At 46.2% G+C, this 21291-nt stretch overlaps 1 protein-coding gene across 1 annotated transcript in view; it reads left to right on the top strand.

Annotated features, from left to right (window-relative positions):
* The window catches only part of Mcm6 (minichromosome maintenance 6), a 32788-nt gene extending 11631 nt beyond the window's left edge, over positions 1–21157 (top strand). The window contains exons 7-17 of the mRNA XM_077707067.1: positions 973–1118; positions 1755–1905; positions 3276–3417; positions 5613–5754; positions 7981–8088; positions 8852–9007; positions 9810–9938; positions 15414–15575; positions 18287–18659; positions 19895–20061; positions 20668–21157. Of these exons, the coding sequence (XP_077563193.1) occupies positions 973–1118; positions 1755–1905; positions 3276–3417; positions 5613–5754; positions 7981–8088; positions 8852–9007; positions 9810–9938; positions 15414–15575; positions 18287–18659; positions 19895–20061; positions 20668–20787 (1796 nt within the window). The 3' untranslated portion in view covers positions 20788–21157. The remainder of the gene's footprint in view (positions 1–972; positions 1119–1754; positions 1906–3275; positions 3418–5612; positions 5755–7980; positions 8089–8851; positions 9008–9809; positions 9939–15413; positions 15576–18286; positions 18660–19894; positions 20062–20667) is intronic.
* The last annotated feature ends 134 nt before the right edge of the window (positions 21158–21291 follow it).

The following is a 21291-nucleotide window of genomic DNA, read 5'->3' as shown; positions in this document are numbered from 1 at the left end:
CAAGCAAGCGAATTTATTGCATGTGAATGTAGCGTGAACGGAATGAAGGAGAGGGGGGGCTTAGCAGGGTTCCCTGGGACCAACATGCCTGAGAACCCCTGGTTTAGACGAAACAACAAAACAGTTCAGTTCTTGCTGTTTTGTATTGTGCTTGCAGTACTATTTCCAGGACTTTCTGAAAAGGGCGGCGTCAGCCACGTCGAACATTTAAGTGGTGCAGCTTGTTGGTAGTTTGGATGAAGAAACGAAACAGTTCATTTCCTGCTATGTTGTAAGTAAATAAAAAAAATGTGTGTGAAGTTACCCATTCTGTTGTTGCTACTACCCCCCCCCCCCACCCCAGTGAGATCTCCCTAATGCCATCCCGGCAAACCTGGCAGGTATGAGCTTGCCCCAATTTTGGGTTTTCTAATAGTGTTTTGTTTTTTTATTAGAAGATATGCATTCTCTTTTGTGCAGTTTCCCAACTTACTCTACCATTGTATGTGTAACATTGGCTTCTATTTTCTTTCGTACCAGCATAGAGGTGCTCTCAGCTCTGTTGTATCTTATGAGTGGGCTCATAAAGTACAGTCTCGTCAAATGTGGGCTTGTTGCTCACTTCACGTTTTGCTTTAAAAAAAATGTTGCTTTATTTTAAAAAGAAAAAATTATTTAAAAGTTGTTGGATACTTCAGCCAAGGTCTTTTGTGCCCGTTGTCCAAGTAGCCAAAAAAGCTACAAAGAAAAAAATTAATTCCAGCAGCAAGTGATTCCTTTGAAATAATGTAATTGAGGAGTGGTGTGACCATCACCGTCTGCTAAATTGTTGCGATTCAGCGATTAAATGATAATGATGACCCATTTCACCACTAGATCAGAGGGCAGTGTGCATTGTTTTTTAACTCGTTGAGAAACTCTTCGCAAGTTGCTCACATTTCGCTCTCTCCCTCCCTCCCTCCCCCCCTTCTCGGTCATCCCTCGTTCTGTTAGGCCTGCGCACAGAAAGCTCTGCACACCACAAAGGCCCAGAGGGCTTCGAGGCGGAGGGCGTCCGTGGCCTCAAGAACCTGGGCGTGCGCGAGATGTCCTACCGGCTGGCCTTCCTCGCCTGCACGGTCGAGCAGACCAACCCCAGGGTCAGTGGCCAAGCCAAGCCAAACCAAGCTGGGGTGGCATTCATTCATTTATGGTTGAACACTTTTTTTTTTTTTTTTTTTTTTTTTTTTTTTTTTAATCTGTCTGGTGCAGAGATTCACTAGTCTAAAACAGGCATGGATGTGTACCGCCATATTTTCTTGGTAGCGATTGCACTTGCGTAGTAAATAAACACATACCCCACGTTGACCATGAACATTCGATTTTTTTAGCCCTCAAGTAATGAACACGCCCCATATTTTTGTTCAAGAAAATGCAGGTACACACCATGCTGTGCGAAAAGTTGCTGGGTTGTTTTTGTGTTCTCTAGAAAGCCGCTGCGACCTCCTAAACGCCTTCCTTAGCTTCTGAAGGACTGCTAGCTGGCTGTCTAATCCTCTTCGACAACGTTATGTTTGGCCAGCATCGACAGTTTGGGCACTAATGACAGCTGAGGGTGGAAAACCTCAAGTTTCTAACATCAGTGAGGTTTTGCTTTGTTTGTGCACTTGCTTTCACGTATGGGCCACAGCCGGTACTGGTGTGATTCTAAGCTGACCCAGTAGGTTTAAGTTCTTCCTTTGCTGTAAAGAGGGTGTGTCAGGTGTTGTTGACCGATCTGTTCCCCGTGCATGCAGCTGGGAGGCAAGGCGGCCTCAGCCGAGGAGCTCACGCCGGAGGCCATGAAGCAGCAGCTGACCCCGCAACAGTGGGACCGCATCTACGCCATGAGCCAGGACAAGAACCTCTACCACAACCTCATCGCCAGCCTCTTCCCCACCATCCACGGTGGGCCTCTCATCTCTCTCTCTCTCGCTCTTCTTTTTTTAAAGGCTGCTGCAGAGGGAATAGTACTCTGAAGCTTTTTGGTGTGTGGACTGCCATCTTGAGGGAGGAGATCTCCCTTCTCCTTGTTCCGCGTCTCGTGTGACTCCTCACTGATGGGATCCCTTGCACCAAGGGACCAACGCACGTCGTTCTAATTCTAGCCAGAAGGTTGCCTGGATGGACACAGAAGCTTGACGATTTTGGGAGCTAAAGCTGTCTTTGAGGCACTTCTCCGAGTTTTCACCGTAAGGACGGCAAACTTACTGTGTGGTCCGGAAACCCTCTCAGCTGCAACAGTGCCTATGAAGAAGCCATATATATATGTGCGAATAAAAAAAGAGGGGGGCTTGTTGAATGAATACAAATAGGAAAGCCAGGAGACTAGCATGCTGCTATTCAAAGCATAGGGGGAGTAGTTGGACTGTTTTACGAATGAAGGTGCCCATTTGTTGGAATGTTGGTAAAGAAAGTGGAGAAAAACGTGTGCCCAAGATGGGGACCAAACCCACGACTTCTATATTTTTGGATTGGGCATCCAATGCGTTACCAACTTGGCTACCTGGGCGGCTGCATTCTTGCACTTTCTCAGTAATTTTTTTGCATAACTGTATCCTACATTACGTGATAGTGTAGAGGATTTTCAAACTATTTCTCCCTGCGCTTCATGTAGGCTAGAGCGCTCGAAGGGATACTGAGCTGAATACGTAAAATCTTTATCAGCGCTGCAACATGTAGCTTCGACTTGAGCGTTCTCATACTCAGGCAGCATTGACCATTTATTTCAGACTTTTGCTGTTCTGCACTAGATGAACTAAATTGGGGAAAAAAATTTGGCTGTGGCTTAACTCATTTATGCCTGGGCGTGTGTAGCGAGAGGTATGGGTCATGCTATTTTTTAGCTTGGTTCTCTGTACGGTTATGACGCTTTTCGAGGCATGCGGCTCGTTCTTCCTCCATCTCCTTGGCTCGCTGTCCCCTCTTGGTTTCGTTCGAGCGACGAAGCCTGATGACGAATCCTGCCGAGCTGCCCCTTCTATATACGTGATTTTTTTTTTCTGGTTTTTCTATTCTTTAATTTAAAAAAATATATTTTTATTTTTATCTCTCTCTCTCTCTCTTTTATTTGGCGCAGTGCTGCTAGCTGTGGCGGCTAGGGAATCACTAGGTTTTCTAGTCGTCGCACGTTCCCTAGGAACCGCTGCCAGCTAGGGTACTGAGGTGCGGCCACCGGTTGCAGCGAAACGGCGAGAATACGGTCATTGTAGCTCTCGCTACAAAAAACAGACTGCAGTGCAAGCGTTTTGCCTTATGCGTGCGTTTCACCTTTGCAGGCAATGATGAGATCAAGCGTGGCATCCTGATCATGCTGTTTGGCGGCGTGCCCAAGACAACGGAGGAAAACACCACGCTCAGGGGCGACATCAACGTCTGCATTGTGGGAGACCCCAGCACGGCCAAGAGCCAGTTCCTCAAGTGAGCATCGGGCCCCGTTTGAACTCGTGCTTCTTCAGTAAAGCTTGATGTCGGGCTAGTTGGTGTAACATGGTTTTGAAGGTACGTTGCGCTTGCTGTGAACACAGAGACGGGCACGGGAAAAAAACGTAGACTTTCACGAGAAGATGGTGCACTAACAACTGATTTATTCGGAACAAAACAAAAACATGTATAGAAAACACAGAATGCAACAACAAATTCCAGTTCGGTGGCCTTTGTAAGGCTTTGCAGTTAAGAAAAAGAAAAGGGAGCATCTAAGGCAACATGCAAGGTTCGGCACGTGCGAAAATTTGTGAATTGCGCGCAGGGTGTTGTATATAAGATACCTTTGTCTTGCGGTCGTTTCTACATCGGGCAATCAGGCCAATGTATCAACGAAAGTCTGCGTGAGCATAGATATGCCTGCCAACAAGTCAGCGCAGTGGGAAATCTTGAGCACACCGTGCGAGGTGCAAGTGTGAGGCCGCATTTGACGAAACCACCATTTTGTTCCGCGCTAAAGATAAAATGTCCCGGGAGATTTACAAAGCGTTTTCAATGATTTCAGGACGTGAGGGTGAATGCGTGAGCACCCCTTCTATTGCGCTCACCCAGCGTGGGATTAAGTCTTTAGAATCATCTTTCTAATGACTGCACGTGGACCCGCTTCGACCACCGCCATCTTTTTATCTCTTTTTATCAGTATATTTCACCCGTCTGACTCCCCCTCCCCATCTATCTGGAATTCGTTGTTGCATTCTGTGTTTTCTATCTATATTTTTGTTTTGTTCCGAATAAATCAGTTAGTGCACTGTCTTCTCGTGAAAGTCTACGTTTTTTTCCCGTCTGTCTCTGTGTTCACAGCAAGCGCAACGTACCTTCAAAATCGTGCTTCTTACATGCCAGACAAGCTGCTCATACCATGTTTTCCGGTCTTTAAGTTGCACCCTCTACTAACTGCCATTTTCGCTGGAAGTTTGGTCATTGCCAGGTATTACTCAAGTGGAAGAAATATTTTTTTTTTTCTTTTTGTCCCCGATTTACTCGCCACACAGCCTTTACATTCTTTTATTTAGCAGCTGCCATATGTTACATCACAAAATTTTAAACAATGAGTGAATGTGCTGCACATACTAAAAATAGTAATGAGTTCTTTCAAATTGCTTTCGAGCACTCAAGATTTCCTCTCGCAACTTCGAGGTGTTGTCGCAAAGCCATCGTTTGTATGATGACTTTGCTCAACATCTGCGACAGTCTAATGAAGTGAACTGACTTTGAAGCAGCAAGGACAAAGCACCTAGCTGCAACACTAATATTCTCCGTTTATTTTTATTTTTTTTTTTTTTTTATATGCTGCCATTAGAGAACCGTGATTGCATAGTGCACTTCATTTCCTGTTTCAAAGCCCCTTTCCCCACCAGGAAGACAGCATCAATCCTTTGAGTGTGGGGACATTGGGCGGAAAAGTGGCCACGTTTTTTCTTTCTTTTTTTTTTTTTTCACCCCCTCACCATGCTGTTTAGGCTGAAACGTGCAGGAAATTGTGCATATAACGTGCACAATTGGATTTTTTGAGAAAAAGAAAACGTGACCTATGCACCGTGAAGTACGCTACTTCAAAGTGCAACCTATTAACATGTATTCTTAAAATGGCAGTCACACCAAAGCCTGAGCTATTATTAGTCTATATTGTTAACATTTCTGTAGCTTTTCTTTCCTCTTCATCAAATACGGCTTGGCAGGGTTGCATGTTTTGTTTAGTGGGAAAGTATTCCGAGTTCTGCTTCCATGATTAGTGTTGTTTTGAGGGTGAGATAGCGCGGGCAGTCAAGGTGGAATGTTGGCGGGTCTTTGCTGGACTGGTTTGGGGACAGTCTGAGCTGTGCAACTAACTCGTGTAATTTGTGGCACCACGTAGCGATTCCTTGCAATATTAAGAAATTATGGTGCAGTGAAGGTCGAAGCTGCAAAGGGACCAAATTCTGAATCTGACAATCTTATTGCGTACTCACTAGTGAGTTTACTGGCTGCTAGAATCCAGTGCTGATGTGTGCTCATGTGCCAAAAGGTTGCATGCGAATGCATTACAAACTCATGATAGAAATAATTTCCGTAGTTTTACAGAAGTGTAATGTCATTCCAGGCTTTGCATATCAGCCTGAGGGTTGACTGATTGCGTGTTGTCTGTCCTCCAGGCAGGTGTCGGAGTTTGCACCGCGCGCCGTCTACACCAGCGGCAAGGCCTCGACTGCGGCTGGTCTTACCGCCGCCGTCGTTCGTGATGAAGAGTCTCATGAATTCGTCATCGAGGCTGGCGCTCTCATGCTTGCTGACAATGTGAGTGCACTCTTCCCATTCTCTGTTCTTGGGGTAAAATTGTTCCAAGTGCGTGTTCTTTTACAGTTGCGCATTTCCCTGTTGGTGCTTGTTATTCATGCAACAGTTTCGCATTCAAGTTTGGCAAGATTTTTGCTGATTGATTGGAGGGCGATGTTGTTGAGTAGACGCAGAACTTCTTTTGGGCTGGCTTTCCTCATCAATGAATTTGGAAAGATGTGAAATGTGCCTGTGGTTTGGGAAATTGTTTTCTGGTAGTGTTGAACCCCTTTATAAGAGACATGTACCGGGGAGCAGTTTCTGTCTCTTTCATGTGAGGTCTCCTATAAGCAGGGTACCATGTTTTCCCTTAATGATCAATCCCTAGTTCAATGTAGGCCCCCTACAAGTAAATTAAGCACAAAAGAACACTACAGCATGTTGCAAAAGGTTTATTATAATTGATGTTTTGCCCCCAGAATTTATGAAATGGTTCTGAATCTTTGTTGGCTTCATGACTGTATTTACACTGTTGTTACAACAGCTTCTTCAAGCTTTCTCTTCTTTCACTGTCTGTGGAGGAAGAGGAATTGTAGATGTCAAGTTCACAAGCCTGAGGATTAGCCAGGGCGCACAGCTTCCTCCACAGCTTCCTCCGCTATTATTCATGCTTGCATGACTCAACATCTACGATTCTTCCGGATTCGGAGCTACGCGATTGGGAGAGCCAACAGCGCACTCCTCGTATTCCTGGCTCGCACAGAAGTCTACATGTGCATTTGCGCTTGTACACTTGGTGCTAAGCTTTAACCACTTCCGTACATTGCATCTCCATTGCCGGGGCTTCTTGTTGTTGTTTCATAGCTGACTGAATCCCTGTGTGTTTGCTGAAGTTATAATGAATAGCAACTGCACATGTCTGTGGTCCTCTTTGTTTCCACAATGGACGCAACTGCAGTTAGTGACTGGTGGCACCACATCTAAAGTTAAAATGTTCGTTACAAGCAAGATTGTTGACCAAAATTCGAGGAGAACTGACTATCTTCTACATCCAGTGGCTGTTACAGTAGAATCTCGATGATACGAATCTCGCGGGACCGCGAAAAATATTCGTATCATCCGAAATTCGTATGAACCAACACAGACCAAAAAATTGAGCGCTGAAAAAAATTTTCGTTTATTTCTTTTCTGACTTTCGCGTGAACAAATCCGTAATTTTTCTGCTTTTCTTAAACCCCCATGTCACAAAGCAGTCCTTTCTGGAGCGCGTAGTGCTTCGCCTAGCTTCGCGCTTGTCTCCTCACTCCCGGTGTCCAAGCTCGCTACACGCCGCAAGAGTCAAGCGTGAACCGCATGGTGCGTTTTTGCACGCGATTCACACGCCTCGGCTTTGCGCGTGCTGTATTTTCACGGCCGCATTGACGATTTCGCGCCCGCGGTATCTGCTACCTCGGTCAGAAAAAGACGCTGACGACTTGCGAAACGCTCAAGACAGCCCGCTGGCTCCGCCCGAGATGTTTAGGCTTAGCACTCCGGCAGATATTTTATGGGCGCTTTCACTAGCGGCGCGGATGGTGTTTTATAGTGCCGTTTTCGCCAACGTTATCAGCTCCTTTACTGCACAAGAAACTTCGTGTCTGCCTTGAGTGGCATTTTAAAGAGCGGCTAGAAGCAGTCGCTCAAGCGGCCGTGCCACTTCGCGGCCGAAGCCGCCGCCATGTTGCCGCCGCCGGCCGCGGCGCGCGCAGCGTGCGAGAGGTTTCGCGGCGCGCATTGGGCGTGCGGGGCGCGTTTTCGCGAGCAGACAACAACAGCCCGGCCGTTTCTGGAGAAAGAAGAGTGACAGATGGGGAGAGAGAGCCGTCACTTGCTTGTTCGGAAGTCGGGCGCCTCGCCGGTTCGTTCGTATCATCCGCCGGGCCGCGCAGGTCCGTTCGTAACAGCAGAAAATTTTCCCATTGCAAACAATGCAATTTTGCCGGGACTTTTCAGAAATTCGTATCATCCCGAAATTCGTATCACCCAGAATCGTATCATCGAGATTCTACTGTATAAAAGAATTAAAATTAATGGGAAAGATTGGGCGGCCAACCGTGCGGGTGAATAGTGTCTCTTATACCTGACCGTCTGTTACATTCGTGCCTCTTATAACTAGGTTCAACTGTAACCAGGTGGACTCCCAGAGTGTTTGTTGGCTCGCCGTATCAGGCTGAATCGCTCACCCCGTGGTCGTCTTCCCCTTCCCAGGGTGTGTGCTGCATTGACGAGTTTGACAAGATGGACCTGCGCGACCAGGTGGCCATCCACGAAGCCATGGAGCAGCAGACTATCTCCATCACCAAGGCTGGAGTCAAGGTGACGAAGGGGAGGGGCTCTCCACTGCGAGACGAATGGGGTGTTGAGAAAAAGTTGTGAACGGTTCACTGATCACGGTAACTTGGCATGGGCAGCTTCCCTGCAAGCGTAAACCAGCAGGTAGGGTTAGTTCGCAGTTGTCTTGCCTCCCTTATCATGTTGGGTTGTGCTATGGGCAGTGATTTATGTGCAAGTGTCAGTGAATAGAAGGATGAGAGAATTCTTTGAATAAAAGATAAGAGGAGGTCTCAAACATTTCTTGCCCTGCCCCTTTCTGTCCCAAGACAAGCTTGTTGTTTGTGACTAATGCTGCCAAGATTTCATACACGCCTTACCTGTCAGCACAGTGGCTAGGGTGTTGTGCAGAGGGATGACGGCAACGCTTGCTGCATGTGTTCCCACATGCTGTATAATACAGTACAGCATGTAATACAGTAAAACGTCATTACAAGAGGCACTTGGTCATAAGAGATGTTTGAATGAGAATGGTTTGGTTAGTTTTCCTATGCTAGCCATGTAAGCAACATAGCATGCAGGAGACCTTGGTTACAAGAGACATGTTTCCCGGCTCCCGTGAGTGTCTCTTGCAACGAGGTTTTACTGTATTACGTGATTCAGTGTCTTTCCATCAAAGGGCCACAAGCTGCAACACACTTGTGTTACATAACGCTGGCTATGCATGCAACTTTCTCCTCTTGTAACAGAGATGACGGGAGGGGCATCGCCAAATGAAACACTCGCCACAACTCTGCTCGCCTCGCAGGCCACACTGAATGCCCGGACTTCCATCCTGGCCGCGGCCAATCCAATCGGAGGTCGCTACGACCGCACCAAGTCGCTGCGCCAGAACATCGCCCTCTCACCACCCATCATGTCCCGCTTTGACCTCTTCTTCATCCTGGTGGACGAGTGCAATGAGGTGGGCCACCACGTTTCACTGTCTGAAACAATTTTCAGTAATAACAATGGCTTGTGCAAAGATTTCTTGCAGCCAACCTGCTAAATTGTGGCTGCAAAAAATAGGTCATCATCACATATGCCGTTGCTACGAAGTGATTATTACCAATTTGTGTTTTTGAGCTCATAAATAAGGTGCTCTTTTCTATGAGACTGTTTTGTATTGCTATTATTATGATGGCTTGCAGTGTAAAGGTGTGCTGCGGGAACACTGCAAATATTTTGAAAACTATTTCTTCCCTCTTTTTATTTTTTAGCATTTTCACTGTCATCGGGTTCACAAAAAAAAAAAAAAAAAGACTGTTAACACTTGCTTTGAGAAGTCTGGCAGTAAGTGAATGTGGAAGCCTACTGTCAACTAACTTCACAGTTACTGTGCACCCTGTAATAGGCGGCCCACTCTGGACTGTGCCGGCACTCTGGGTCTTTTTTATCTGGAGCTGAAGTCTGGTTGGAGCACTTATTTCTACAAAAATAAAAAAATCGCTGTCAAGGCTAGAGCAGCCTTCTGTACAGAGTGAAATCTGAAGCCGCTCATTGTGCTGTGAAAGAGGAAAATGTAGTGAAGAAGAGCTGTTTGGTCAGTCTCGATTGAGGCTGTAAAAGGCGACTGCATCACAGTTTGCTTCAACAGGTAAAGCGTGAAAAAGGCCCTATTATGGAGCATCTTTGTCCTAGCACCAGTACCCACACGTTGCGAAAAGAAAAAATGTACTGTGTGTGCAATGAATGAAGTGTGCAATGCTGTGTCTTGCCAACCACAGGTCACCGACTATGCCATAGCGCGGCGCATCATCGACCTGCACTGCCACCACAGTGACAGCCTGGAGAAGACGTACAGCCACGAGGACATTCAGCGCTACATCCAGTTTGCACGCATGTTCAAGCCCAAGGTAAGGCAGGAAGGGAAGCTAGTCTTTACTATTGACAATAGCTTGGTTGCGGGTGCAGATTGGTCGCAAAGTTTTTAACCTTCGATGTCAACGGCCTTGGCTGGGACGTAACAGAGTAAGGTCGCAGAACACTGGAGGTCACCAGTGGGTATCTAGTTTCGTATCCAGTTTCAGTAACTCTGCAAGGAAACCAGTGTTATAAACATTGTAATTCTTAGCATCACCTATACACAGGCACTTCATTTACTCTCATTATCGCACATTTTTTCGATCACTGCTGTGAATTGTTTATACGGGGTGTTTTTATAATGTAGAGGCCTAAGTAAGTTGGGTAATGGTTAATTGCGAAAAACAGTACAAAAACAAGACAAAAGAACATAAGTGGGACAGAAAAAGTGCTTAAGGGGGGACGCGGGGATCAGATTTCGGAAAGTGACCAAAAAATCGTTTTTTCGGAACTCACATTTTCGGATTGCACGTTTTATATTCTATGCGTTCACAAAGTTTCCCCGCCGCAAACGATCGCGAAGTGTCAAAGAAAAATATTTATATCGGCTGAGGTGGCAAAATATTTCCTCAAAATGACGAAAACACGGCAATTTTCGCAGCGCTGTATCTCCGGAACGACGCTACCGGGCGCCGCCATCTTGGTCGCGTTAGATCGGCCGACTCTTTAACTTTCGTTTTCCGGTCGCTCCTTTTGTCATCGCTCGCTCACAAACGCACAAACGGCAGAAAGAGAAAGATAGTGAAACGAAGCAACCGATAGATGGTAACACGCGATTGGCTGTCCGGCCGCGTTTTTAGATACGGCTCTCCTGATTGGGCGCCGCCATGCCAGCAAAAACATGGCCGCCGGGCTGCTGCGCATTTTACGCGCACTGCGCTCCCGATGTTTTCAAGGTTTCCCGGTCGACTCGGTAGCAGTTTACTCGTTTTATCTGTTGCGGTACTGAACAGTGACATTACTGTTATCGCGGCGATAATGTTGAGATCGTGCGCCAGATAGGGAGGTGCGCGGCTCGAAAGACGCATCGAAAACGTGCCCGCGACGTCGCCGTGGTCTGTCCTTGAGTGGGAAGCGTGGTGCGTGCGCCTACAATTACGGTTCGTGAAGCGAACTTTTGGACGCATTGTGAGCATTGCGATGTTATAAAACGCTGAGTTATTGCTGTGTTGCACAGCGTGCTCGCGAGCTTCGGGAATGGAATGACCGACTCGGCAGAAGTTGCGGCGCGCGCTGCATTGGCGCGACGTGTTCGGGCAGCGGCCGATTGCGGGATCGGTTGCTATTGCACGCGAGTAATAATAATTGATGTACGGGAAGTGAAATTTAATGTGAAAAGCGAAGTTATCAACCATATCAAGGTTACCTAAATTACGATCGTGGGGAACGCGCGCGTAGGGAATTGTAGAACGGGGGGGGGGGGGGGGGTGCAATGAACCGTCACCTTTTGCCGTGGCTCTAAACTAGTTCGTACAACGAAGTCTGGGATTACAAAATAATATTTTCAGTGTTAAATAAATTAGAAAAGACGCCGTAAGGGTGCAGCATTCACAATTCGATATTTATTTTTATTGGGTTTTCTATTTTCGCAATGTTTGCAATGTTCTGTTGTCTATCTTGAAATGATTGATTCTCCTGAAGGTGAAGAGCATGGTATGCTAATAATAATCAATGTTGTAATTGTGTAAAAAATCTATACTCTGCTTTCAAATAGCTCATCTTATGCTTGTGATGCCCAGATATAACTTTTTGACACCGAACAGCCTCATGTACTAAGCTGTAGCTTTGGCAATGTTATGAAACCCAGAAATCTGCTGAAAGTCTACTGGAACATTAATATAAAACGAAACCATGCCTTACTCTTCATTTTGGAGACAGTTATGCATTAGGCATACATCAAGTAAAGTTTAGGTACCCTAGTAGCCCATAGCAAACTTTGTGGTACACTAGGTGTAAAACTGGTGCTTCTGCCATCTGAAGGCCTGCACATGAAAACCTTCAATTGGCCAGGAAGGCCTCCCAGATGCACCAAATCGAAGGGCAAAGGTCTTTGAGGTTGTTCCCAAGCAAGGACAGCAAGGACTATGCTGCTGGTGCAGTTCGAAAAATCGTGAAGTCTTCGTAAACTTCAAGAGCCGTTTTCTCAAAAGTGCGTTTTACGAGTTCTTTGTTGCTCGTGGAAAGGATAGCATGGCAACCACTGGGCGGATTTCGACACTGCTTGTTTTATTTCAATCTTTGAAGAGTTCTGCAGGGTATGACATTCTCGGATTTTCAGTTTAGGGCCTAGATATTTTTTTTAAGTGACATCTACGGCCAAGTCAGCTGTATACTACTGGTTACAGGTGAAAAAAATGTTTTGTGTAAAAAAAATGAAGGGTGTAAAAAAAATTCGAAGAATGTCATACCCTGTAGTGTTCTTTTGACTACAATTTAAAAGTATTCTGAACTTCCTACCATATGTCAATACCTTGCTAGGCTTTCCACGAGCGGGCAACATGTACACCTCTGTAACACAAAAACTACTGAAGGTATCATTCTTAAATTTCAAAATTCACCATTTGGAGTGTTTTCCAATGTGCCTACCAAATTTCATTACTCTATGTCAAAAAATAAAAAAGTTTGCTCCGATCCCCAGCTCCCCCCTTAACTCTTTCGTTACGGCGGAAAAACGGCCGATTTTAGGTGCTTCCACAAAACATTTTTTTTCTCTTGAGCTACTGGACACACATAGCCTTGCTATGCATGAAATTGTAGCTTATAGATTGCTCTTCCAAACACAAAGCAGCAGTTTTGTTAAAGGTACAATTACTTACAGTTTATTCGTCAAGTAATAAGAAAAAAGCCTGCAAGAAAAGTATACAAAAAACACAAATCGGCACATTTACCGGGTCTAAAAATTATTTCACGTATTTTAAGATATACAAATTGTTGCTACGTTCCTTGGCTATGATTTAATATATAAATCAACAGTGTACACCAAGTTTTGGATTTTTGAGGGCCCGTTAACCTAGCGCAACTGACGGCTGTGCCACGCCGCGAGGGCACTCAAGGGTGAGTGAGTCGCTGTAAAACGTGCATCCAAGTACCGTAATTACCCGATTCTAACGCGCACTTTTTTGCCCGAAAAATAGGTCGAAAAATCGCATGCACGTTAGAATCGGATACGAAACCGAAACCGAAACAGCGGAAAATTCGTCCCACCCATCGCCATCGCCATGTCAAGATGGCGCCCAAGCTTTTAGCAACGATTTTTCGGACGCAGGTAGCATAGGAGGCGCCTAGGCTTTTCCATCGGCGTTCACACAAATCGTCAAATCGTTCCACTTGCGCGCTTGGTAACAGCAATGGCAGCAGCGGCTCTCACGCGTTCAAAACGAGCGGTCGGCTCAAGCGTGCGCCTCTGGAGAAGCTCGCGGGATGGGCGTGTGAGGCGTGGGCCACGATCCCATCGACCATGGTTGAACGTTAGTTCAGAAGTGTGGCATTGCGAACGTGCTTGACGGCACCAAGGACGACATGTTGTGGTCAGCGGAGAGCGACGAGAAGTGAGATGAGTGAGATTACTTCGGGAAATAAATCACCCGTTTCTCTCGCATTCGTTTTTCTTGCTCACACAGTGCCGTGCGCGTTACAATCGGAGGTGCAAGTTTTTTAGTTTTTTTGTCAGGAAAATCGGGTGCGCGTTAGAATCGGGTAATTACGGTATACTCTTTTGTGTCCTCGCACAAAATTCTTATCAGTTCGGTGGTAAAAAACAAGAAAAAAAAATCGAGCGCTCTCGACAAGCGTCGCACCTGAACCCTGCAGCGCTAATCTGACACCAGCGCCAGGTTATCTTGAAGGTGATAGCGCGATACGGCGCGGTGCATTTGGCAAAATATCCCGGCCGTACGTTCTCGAGACCCTCAACACAAAATCAAAACCGCAGTCGTCAGATAAGAAGCACGTTTTGTTTATAAATACAGCGCGGAGTCGCAACGAAATTACCTGCCAGCACTTGTTGAAGTGCGAGGCACCTGAACCGGAGCTTCGTCGTCCTAACTGAAATCTGAGGATCCCACATCATTGCTTGATCCCTCACTGCTGCTGGAATCATAAAAATCGACAGCAGGAGCGGCCGAAGTGCTTGCTACAGCAGTCCGACTGTGCGGAGTGCGGCGCGAACCCGACGCCATTTTTCCTCCTCCTCCCCTCCCCCTTCACTTCAAATTTCTCTTGCTACGCCGGCACCACACGAGACACATAAACAAACGAAACCGAAATTGAAAGAGAAGTTGCCAATGAACACACCAGATGGCGATAGTTGTCTGTGGAGCGCGGGTTTCAGATTTTGCGGGAGATTTAAAATCATCGGACGCCGGCTTCCGATTGCCTATGGCGCCGTCGTGAAAGAGTTAAGGAAGTACTGACATGAAAATTTTATGATCCACTTTTATTGCTTTTATCGATGCTTAATGGTCTGGCGAACCCGAAACAGCACTTTAAATACTCCAGCACGCGATAATTAATTACATTGAGCGGCCTGAAAATCGTTTGTTTCAAATTTCCGCACTTTCATCCCAAAAGGCGCATATGACAGAATCCTGGTATGACCTCACTGCTTTATCCGGACGTCAAAACACTGCGGAGGCCAGTGGGGGCGTTGTTTCGACCGCGCCGCCGCCGGAGCTGAACGGCTGAGCTGCTTGAAGGTGCTAGGCCTACCATTGCGGCGGAAATTCGATGACCGCTTTTAAAGTCCTGATGGCGACTTCTATTGCGATTCTGGGCTATATTATCGCTTCCTTTCCTGTGTGTGGAACTTTATTTTTGCCAAGTGTGCCTGTCTGGGCAGCGGTCATGCCTGTACTCTGGCTACGTGCACCCGTTTGTGAATGTGCCGGCGCCCGCTCGCCACTCACGGGGTTGCGCGCGTGAAGTGACTTCACGAGTTTTTGATGAACGCTGTCACGTCACTTCTTTTGGCTATCACGGGCTGATGTCACGCTGATGTCCATTTGCTGATTGCCGCTCCACGCGCTGCTCCGTCAGCGCGATAAATGAGATCCAATTAGAGTATGTTCTTCGCGTCGCAGGCCGCTCATATTTCAGCCAGGGTATTCTGTTGAGTAAAGGAAGCGAACTGTGCAATAATATTAATGCCAAAAACTGGTGTCAGTACTCCTTTAAGACAGCACTCTTGTCTTTCCATTGCTTGCAATGCTACCCCGCCCACATTATTGTCGTCATTTTTCTTTCGAAAACTGCACATATCCTCAGTCTACAAACTAGCATCATTATAATTTCTCCGTTTATGACAGCTTGGCACAATAATTCATAAACTGCTTTGTTCTCGTAACCATTATGGAGCCCTACCACTTACATGACAGACAGTGGCATTTTTGTCACGAGAGAAGTGCTACGTTCCTTTCTTTTTTGCTGCGAGCATGAAAGCGAGCCCCTCTTGCGCTCCTTTTGAAACCCAGGTGAGCACAGAGGCACGCGACTACCTGGTGGAGCAGTACCGTCAGCTGCGGCAGCGTGACGCGGGCGGAATCTCCAAGTCGTCCTGGCGCATCACGGTCCGGCAGCTCGAGAGCATGATCCGCATCGCCGAGGGCATCGCACGCATGCACTGCTCCGACAAGGCAAGCCGGGGGGGGGCTCTTCCCATTATTGGTTACGATATTAGTTAGCTTCCTGTGAGAACAGCTGGGAAAGAAAATGAGCAACAGTCCTAAGTAGACCAGTGTAAACAGTGGTCTCTTGTTTCAAAGTGAACATGAAGCAAATAATTATTTTGTTAGTGTGATTTCAAATCGAAGCAGTCATTTGTGACTTGAAGGGAATACTCTGCGATTGCCAATGAGGAAAGTGAAATTCACAATTTTGTTGTGCGAGCGTCGCTTGAAAATGAATTGGCTGAGCTGAGAGCTTTGCAGAAACCTTGTTATGGCGTAAGACAAATGCAGCAATAAATAAACGAGTAGCTGTCATGGCTGTTGTTTTGGAGGCAACTTCCACCTCCGATTTACAAGCAATAAGTATTAGTAGAGGTGCATTACTGTTGTTCTCATTCCAATTACCATCCTTTTTTATTATTGTTTTCATTAAACTTCCTGCAACTATTCTAGTTCTTTGCTACAAGAGTTAAGCTGTCCCCATCGGCTGTGGGAGTGACTTTAGTCACTAACAATTAGTGAACTTTGTGTTAAAATGTTTAGTTTAGAAGTCCAACTTTCATGTTTTAAATGTAAACAATGCTGCCAAAACAACATTGGGTGCCATTTGTCAGTGACATTGAGCAACGAAATAACTTGATGAATCTATGAGCCCTCCTGCATTTCCCGAATACATTCCAGCTTGGAGAAACCAACTGAGAAATAGTTTCAGGACTGTTATTTTTTTAAGGGGCTGTCAATAGCATGCTTGAGTTGTACCGAGACACTGCTGTGAAAGAAAAAATTCCAAATTATCAAATCCAGACATGGGATTTCAAAAGCAAGCAGCTTTCACAAGAAATGTACAGTGGAAGAAGCGCTTGACTAGTCTGGTAATCAAACTTGTCATCATGTATGCAAGGTTCGCACAGGTCCTTGAAAACCTTGAAAACCCTTGAATTTAGAAGTGTCAATTTCAAGGCCTGGAAAGTCCTGGAATTTTTAAATGGTCCTTGAATACCCTTGATTTTTCCAAAGAGAATCAATGGCCCTGCCTTTTCAAAAGAATTTAAAGTGTTTTTCATGGATTTTAGGTGTTAACAAATGTAAAGAAACATTGTAACAATCAAGCTTCAGTGTTTTGCGTGAAATTACAAGTTTGGTGAATTTTCATTATTACAAGGCAACATTGGGAGCAGGCACTTGTCAATCCAATCCATATCACGATACAATCCAGGGAAAGCCAGCTTCTGTTCTCTATCTTGCATCTTCCATCTATTCTGTGCCTCATACGCTCCATCTACGTTTGCTTTTACGTGCAAATGGTGGACGTGCACATAGTTCATCCTGCCTTGAAGCAACACTTGCTCCAGCTGATGCTCTTGCTGACAAAACAGGAAATGCAGGCAACATGAACTAAGTTTTGAAATCAAACAGCCTCAGAAAAACACAAAGAAAAAAGAAAAACCTGTAAATACCAGCCATGAAATAAAAAAATAAAGCTGGGGGAGCATTCACGAACCCGTTAGCGCCTATCTAAATGTGCACTAATGTGCTTAGGAATTGGGCAATAACGGAATTTTGCATTGTGTTGAAAACGTTGTAAATAATCCAAGATAAAACATTAGATGGGGGACTTGGAAATGTGTTTTCTGGTCCTTGAAAGTCCTTCAAAACCCTTGAATTTTTGCTTTTGAAGCCTGTACGAACCCTGTGTATGTATGTATGTATTTATTGCACAGCAGCAGCCTGTCTACACCCACCGCACGGCAAAGGCCTCTCCCATAGATCTCCAATTACCGTATTTATTCGAATCTAGGCCGGCCCCGATTCTAAGCCGACCCCCGAAAGTCCGAAGGCGCGAAAAAAAAAAACTTACCTCGAATGTAGGCCGAACAAAAAGGCAGGGTCAGCGTTCACAAAAAGAAAACACGTTTATTGAACATGAAGATGCGGTGCTGGAACTCAATCAGTTTCTCTTCAAAATCACCGGGCAACTTCTGGGCGATCGTTGGAGGACGCAAAATCCTCTCCTGTTGCGTCCTCCAACGACGGACATTTTTTTTCATCCACGCCGAAGTCCCGCCCGGCTTGAACGTTCGACGACAACTCCGCAGCTAAAACAACTTTTCTTTTAAAAGCGGCACTATAATGGCACCGCTTCTTTTTGCGCTATCAAAACCAACCGCCACACCGCACGCAGGCCACTGTCCCACAGAACAGGGCAACGTTGGAACAGGGTCCGCACAATTCAAAATGGCGGCCTATGGCCCGTGGCTACTGGCTCGTCTAGTAATGGCTACAATACTTTCTTTTCTGGGTGGCGCTAGCTGCGCGCCACTTTACTTGGAAATTGGCGCGTATTTCAAAATCCTCGAATCTAAGCCGACCCTGGAGTTTGATATATCAGTATTTCAAAAAAACTATCGGCTTAGATTCGAATAAATACGGTATCTCAGTCCTGTGCTAACTGCGACTAATTTATCCCCACAATCTTCTTGATCTCATCTGCCCACCAAACTTTCTGCCGCCCCTTGCCACGCTTGTACCCGTACCTAAAGCAATCACTCCACCAACTCAGCTGACCAACCAGTTAGCCGTATGTCACCTGAGAGCAAGTTATCAGCCCACTGACAGCCACAGTGCAGAAATGTGGCTGGCAAGTGACGTGTGTCAAGCATTCCTGTCGTCACTTACAGGTTCTCCCGAAGCACGTCAAGGAGGCGTACCGACTCCTCAACAAGTCCATCATCCGTGTCGAGCAGCCCGACATCCATCTCTACGAGGAAGAGGAGGAAGATGAAGAGGAAGAAGGCATGGCCCCGGACAACAACGCACCAGAGGAGGACGCCATGGAGGTGGACGAGCCTCCGCCCGTCAACGGCGTCGAAGGCGACGACGTCAGCGCCATCATCCGGCCCAAGAAGAAGAAGAAGGACGAGGAGGAGGCCAAGAAGAAGCCGGCGCTCACGGCCGCCCAGCAGAAGGCCCTGACGCTGTCCTACGAGGAGTACAAGAAGACGGCCAACCTGCTCGTGTTGCACCTGCTGCGGGAGGAGAGCCGCCTCGAAGGTGGGTTGGTCGATGGACGGGGCTCCGACACGAGATTCCGTTTCCTTGTTGGTACAAGCCTGGCATTTCCTGTGCACCTTCTGCACCATAGTTTGCTTGGAACACCCCTTCTATTTTATGCAGCCGCTATAATACCTCCATTCTTCTGCCTCAGTAGCCTAGCAGTAGAGTCACAAGTTTTGGAATGAACAGTCGAACAATTTGGGTTCGAGCCCTAGCGATGCCAATATTTTTTTCCCCAAGATTGATTTTTTTTTTCTAAATTGTTCTCTTAGCTCAATTCTGCCCATTATTTTTGTAAATAAAGTTGTTTTGGTAAGTTTCAGCTTAGTTTAGAGGTAAAGGGCAGCATATGAACAAGTTTAATTATCGTTGTGCATTGCTTTGGAAGTGGCAAGCTTGTACCTCCTATCTTGGCACAGAATATCGCTGCTCCATTGTATTGCGCTTTCCGCTTACAACAGGGACTTGCCCGTACTGTGCCAGCATGTTGAAGTGGTTGTTTTTCTATGGCTGTACACGCAAATTCGCCTATTTGGCTCTGCAGTGCAAGCTTGGATAGGCTGTGGATGCCATTTGCAATGGAAGACAGTGGTTGCACCTTGAGCCACTTGGTCACCGCATCTACGACGTCTGTATCAGTGTAGGATCGTCTTTTCAAAGCATTCTTAGGAGTGCAAGCAAGTGAAATTCATGTGGGAACAAATGAGGGGTGGTGTCCATTTCACGTCTGTTTCGAGCAAGCCCCGATTGGAAAAATAGCACATGACCCGGATGTGATGCAGCGCAACCGAGGCGAGGCGTTGGTTTCTGCACGCGTCATTGGTGAGAGGCCTCGTCACGACTGAAATGGACAAACTCAGAATTCTGCACCGGGAGTATGAGCTCGTAATGATGCAGAACCGAATGCTATTTCAGAGCTAATGCATGCGGAGCAATGGTTGCCACGTGTGAATGAAAGTTGCCGGGAAAACAGTGAACAATGGGCAAAAGCAGCTTGCCAGGGTTGCTTGGTCTTAATAACAGCCCTGTGTAAATTGTTCATCCGTGCAGCTGTTGTTGGAAAGATAGATTTGTCACCACATGCGGCCGGCACTGTCTTGAATTTCAACTGGTCGGCATTCTTCAGTAGTTAGGAACTGGATCACTGATCCACCGTCACTTGTCATCATGTTCTATAGTTTACCGATTAATTTGAGAGATAAGCTAACTAAACAACGTCTTGTTTGTGACAGCTGCGGAGGGAAAAGAAGGGGCGGCTGCCGAAGAGGAGGGGGGCGTCAAGCGCATGGACCTCATCAACTGGTACCTCAAGGAGGTAGAGAGCGAGATCGAGAGCCAGGAGGAGCTCATCCAGCGTAAGACCGTCGTCGAGAAGGTCATCGACCGACTGGTCCACCGCGTAAGTGCGATTCCACGGGCTCTCATCACTGGCCACTGGAGCCCTACTGGTGTTTCATAAGCACAGCGTGTAACGTTTTGCAACACATTTTTTGGGGCAACTTTGTAATTTATAGCTTTGCCCTTGCTGTAACAGAACACCTCTTGAATCAAATATGTAGGCCTGTGTGAAGAGTGATTTTCGCCTTCACCTTCGAAGAAAATAATAGTTTTGTTTGAATGGTTCTAAATCTAACCGAATACTTCGTAATTGAACAGAGAAGGTTTGGTCTTTTATTGCTGTTCAGTCTCTGACCATACCTTTGCTATTTGGCTGATGGCAAAAAGACGCTCGAGTGGTGCACTCTTCAAGCAAGCTTACTCAGAGAAGTTATTGAAGCAGGGGAAGCGAATATCAGCAGGATCACTGCTAAAATAAGTCAGTCATCCGCTGTCTCGCCTCTTTCTCTCCTAAAAAACTGGTTCAAGGTTTGCTGCTGCCTGTGCAATCGCTCTAAGCATAAATCACCTTTGTGTAACTACAGTGGCTTCCTAATAGCAGCTTCTTGTTGAAGAATCGTAGTAGTATAACGGCGGCACTAATCGTTGAATTTTTTTGTGCCGGCAGGACCACATTCTGATCGCATTGTCCCCCAAGGGCGGACTCAAGGGCTCCGACGCAGACGCAGAGGAAGACGACAACCCCATCCTGGTCGTCCACCCTAACTTCGTGCCCGAGCTTTCGTAAAGACTCGCACGTTTCTTGCCCACACACAGTGGGTGTGGGCAGGTAAACAAGATTGTGTCACATGTACGATATGTAAATATTGCGTGTTGCTCCTCTGATATTGTTTCCGCATGAAGCCGACCATTGTTTGTTTTTATTTTTGTATTTCTATAATACGTACCCTCACCTTTACTGGGGCATTCAATCATCTCTGCCTGTGCTTGTGCACAGGCAACAAGTTGATAATAAGATCCTCACCTGCACTGGCATTTAGGCCTGCGAGCTCTGCATTTTCTTATTTTTCTACGCTACATTTTGGATGATTTTATATAACAGAATTTATCGAGAATTTGTGCCATTTTGATGTTGAATAAAACAAGCGCCAACCTTTTATGTGTTTTATCGCGTGGTACATGCAGACATGCCTCTTAATATTACATCCCCAAAACAACGCGATTTCCTAAATCTGTTTCTGGGTGTATATTACATATCCGGAGAAATGCTGTGATAGTTTAAGATTTACAT

The sequence above is a fragment of the Haemaphysalis longicornis genome, unplaced genomic scaffold (assembly GCF_048455015.1).
Source record: "Haemaphysalis longicornis isolate Haplotype H1 unplaced genomic scaffold, Haemaphysalis longicornis Haplotype H1 scaffold_4, whole genome shotgun sequence".
Taxonomy (NCBI): domain Eukaryota; kingdom Metazoa; phylum Arthropoda; class Arachnida; order Ixodida; family Ixodidae; genus Haemaphysalis; species Haemaphysalis longicornis.
The sequence above is the reverse complement of the archived record's forward strand: the minus strand, read 5'-3'. Positions and strand labels throughout refer to the sequence as shown.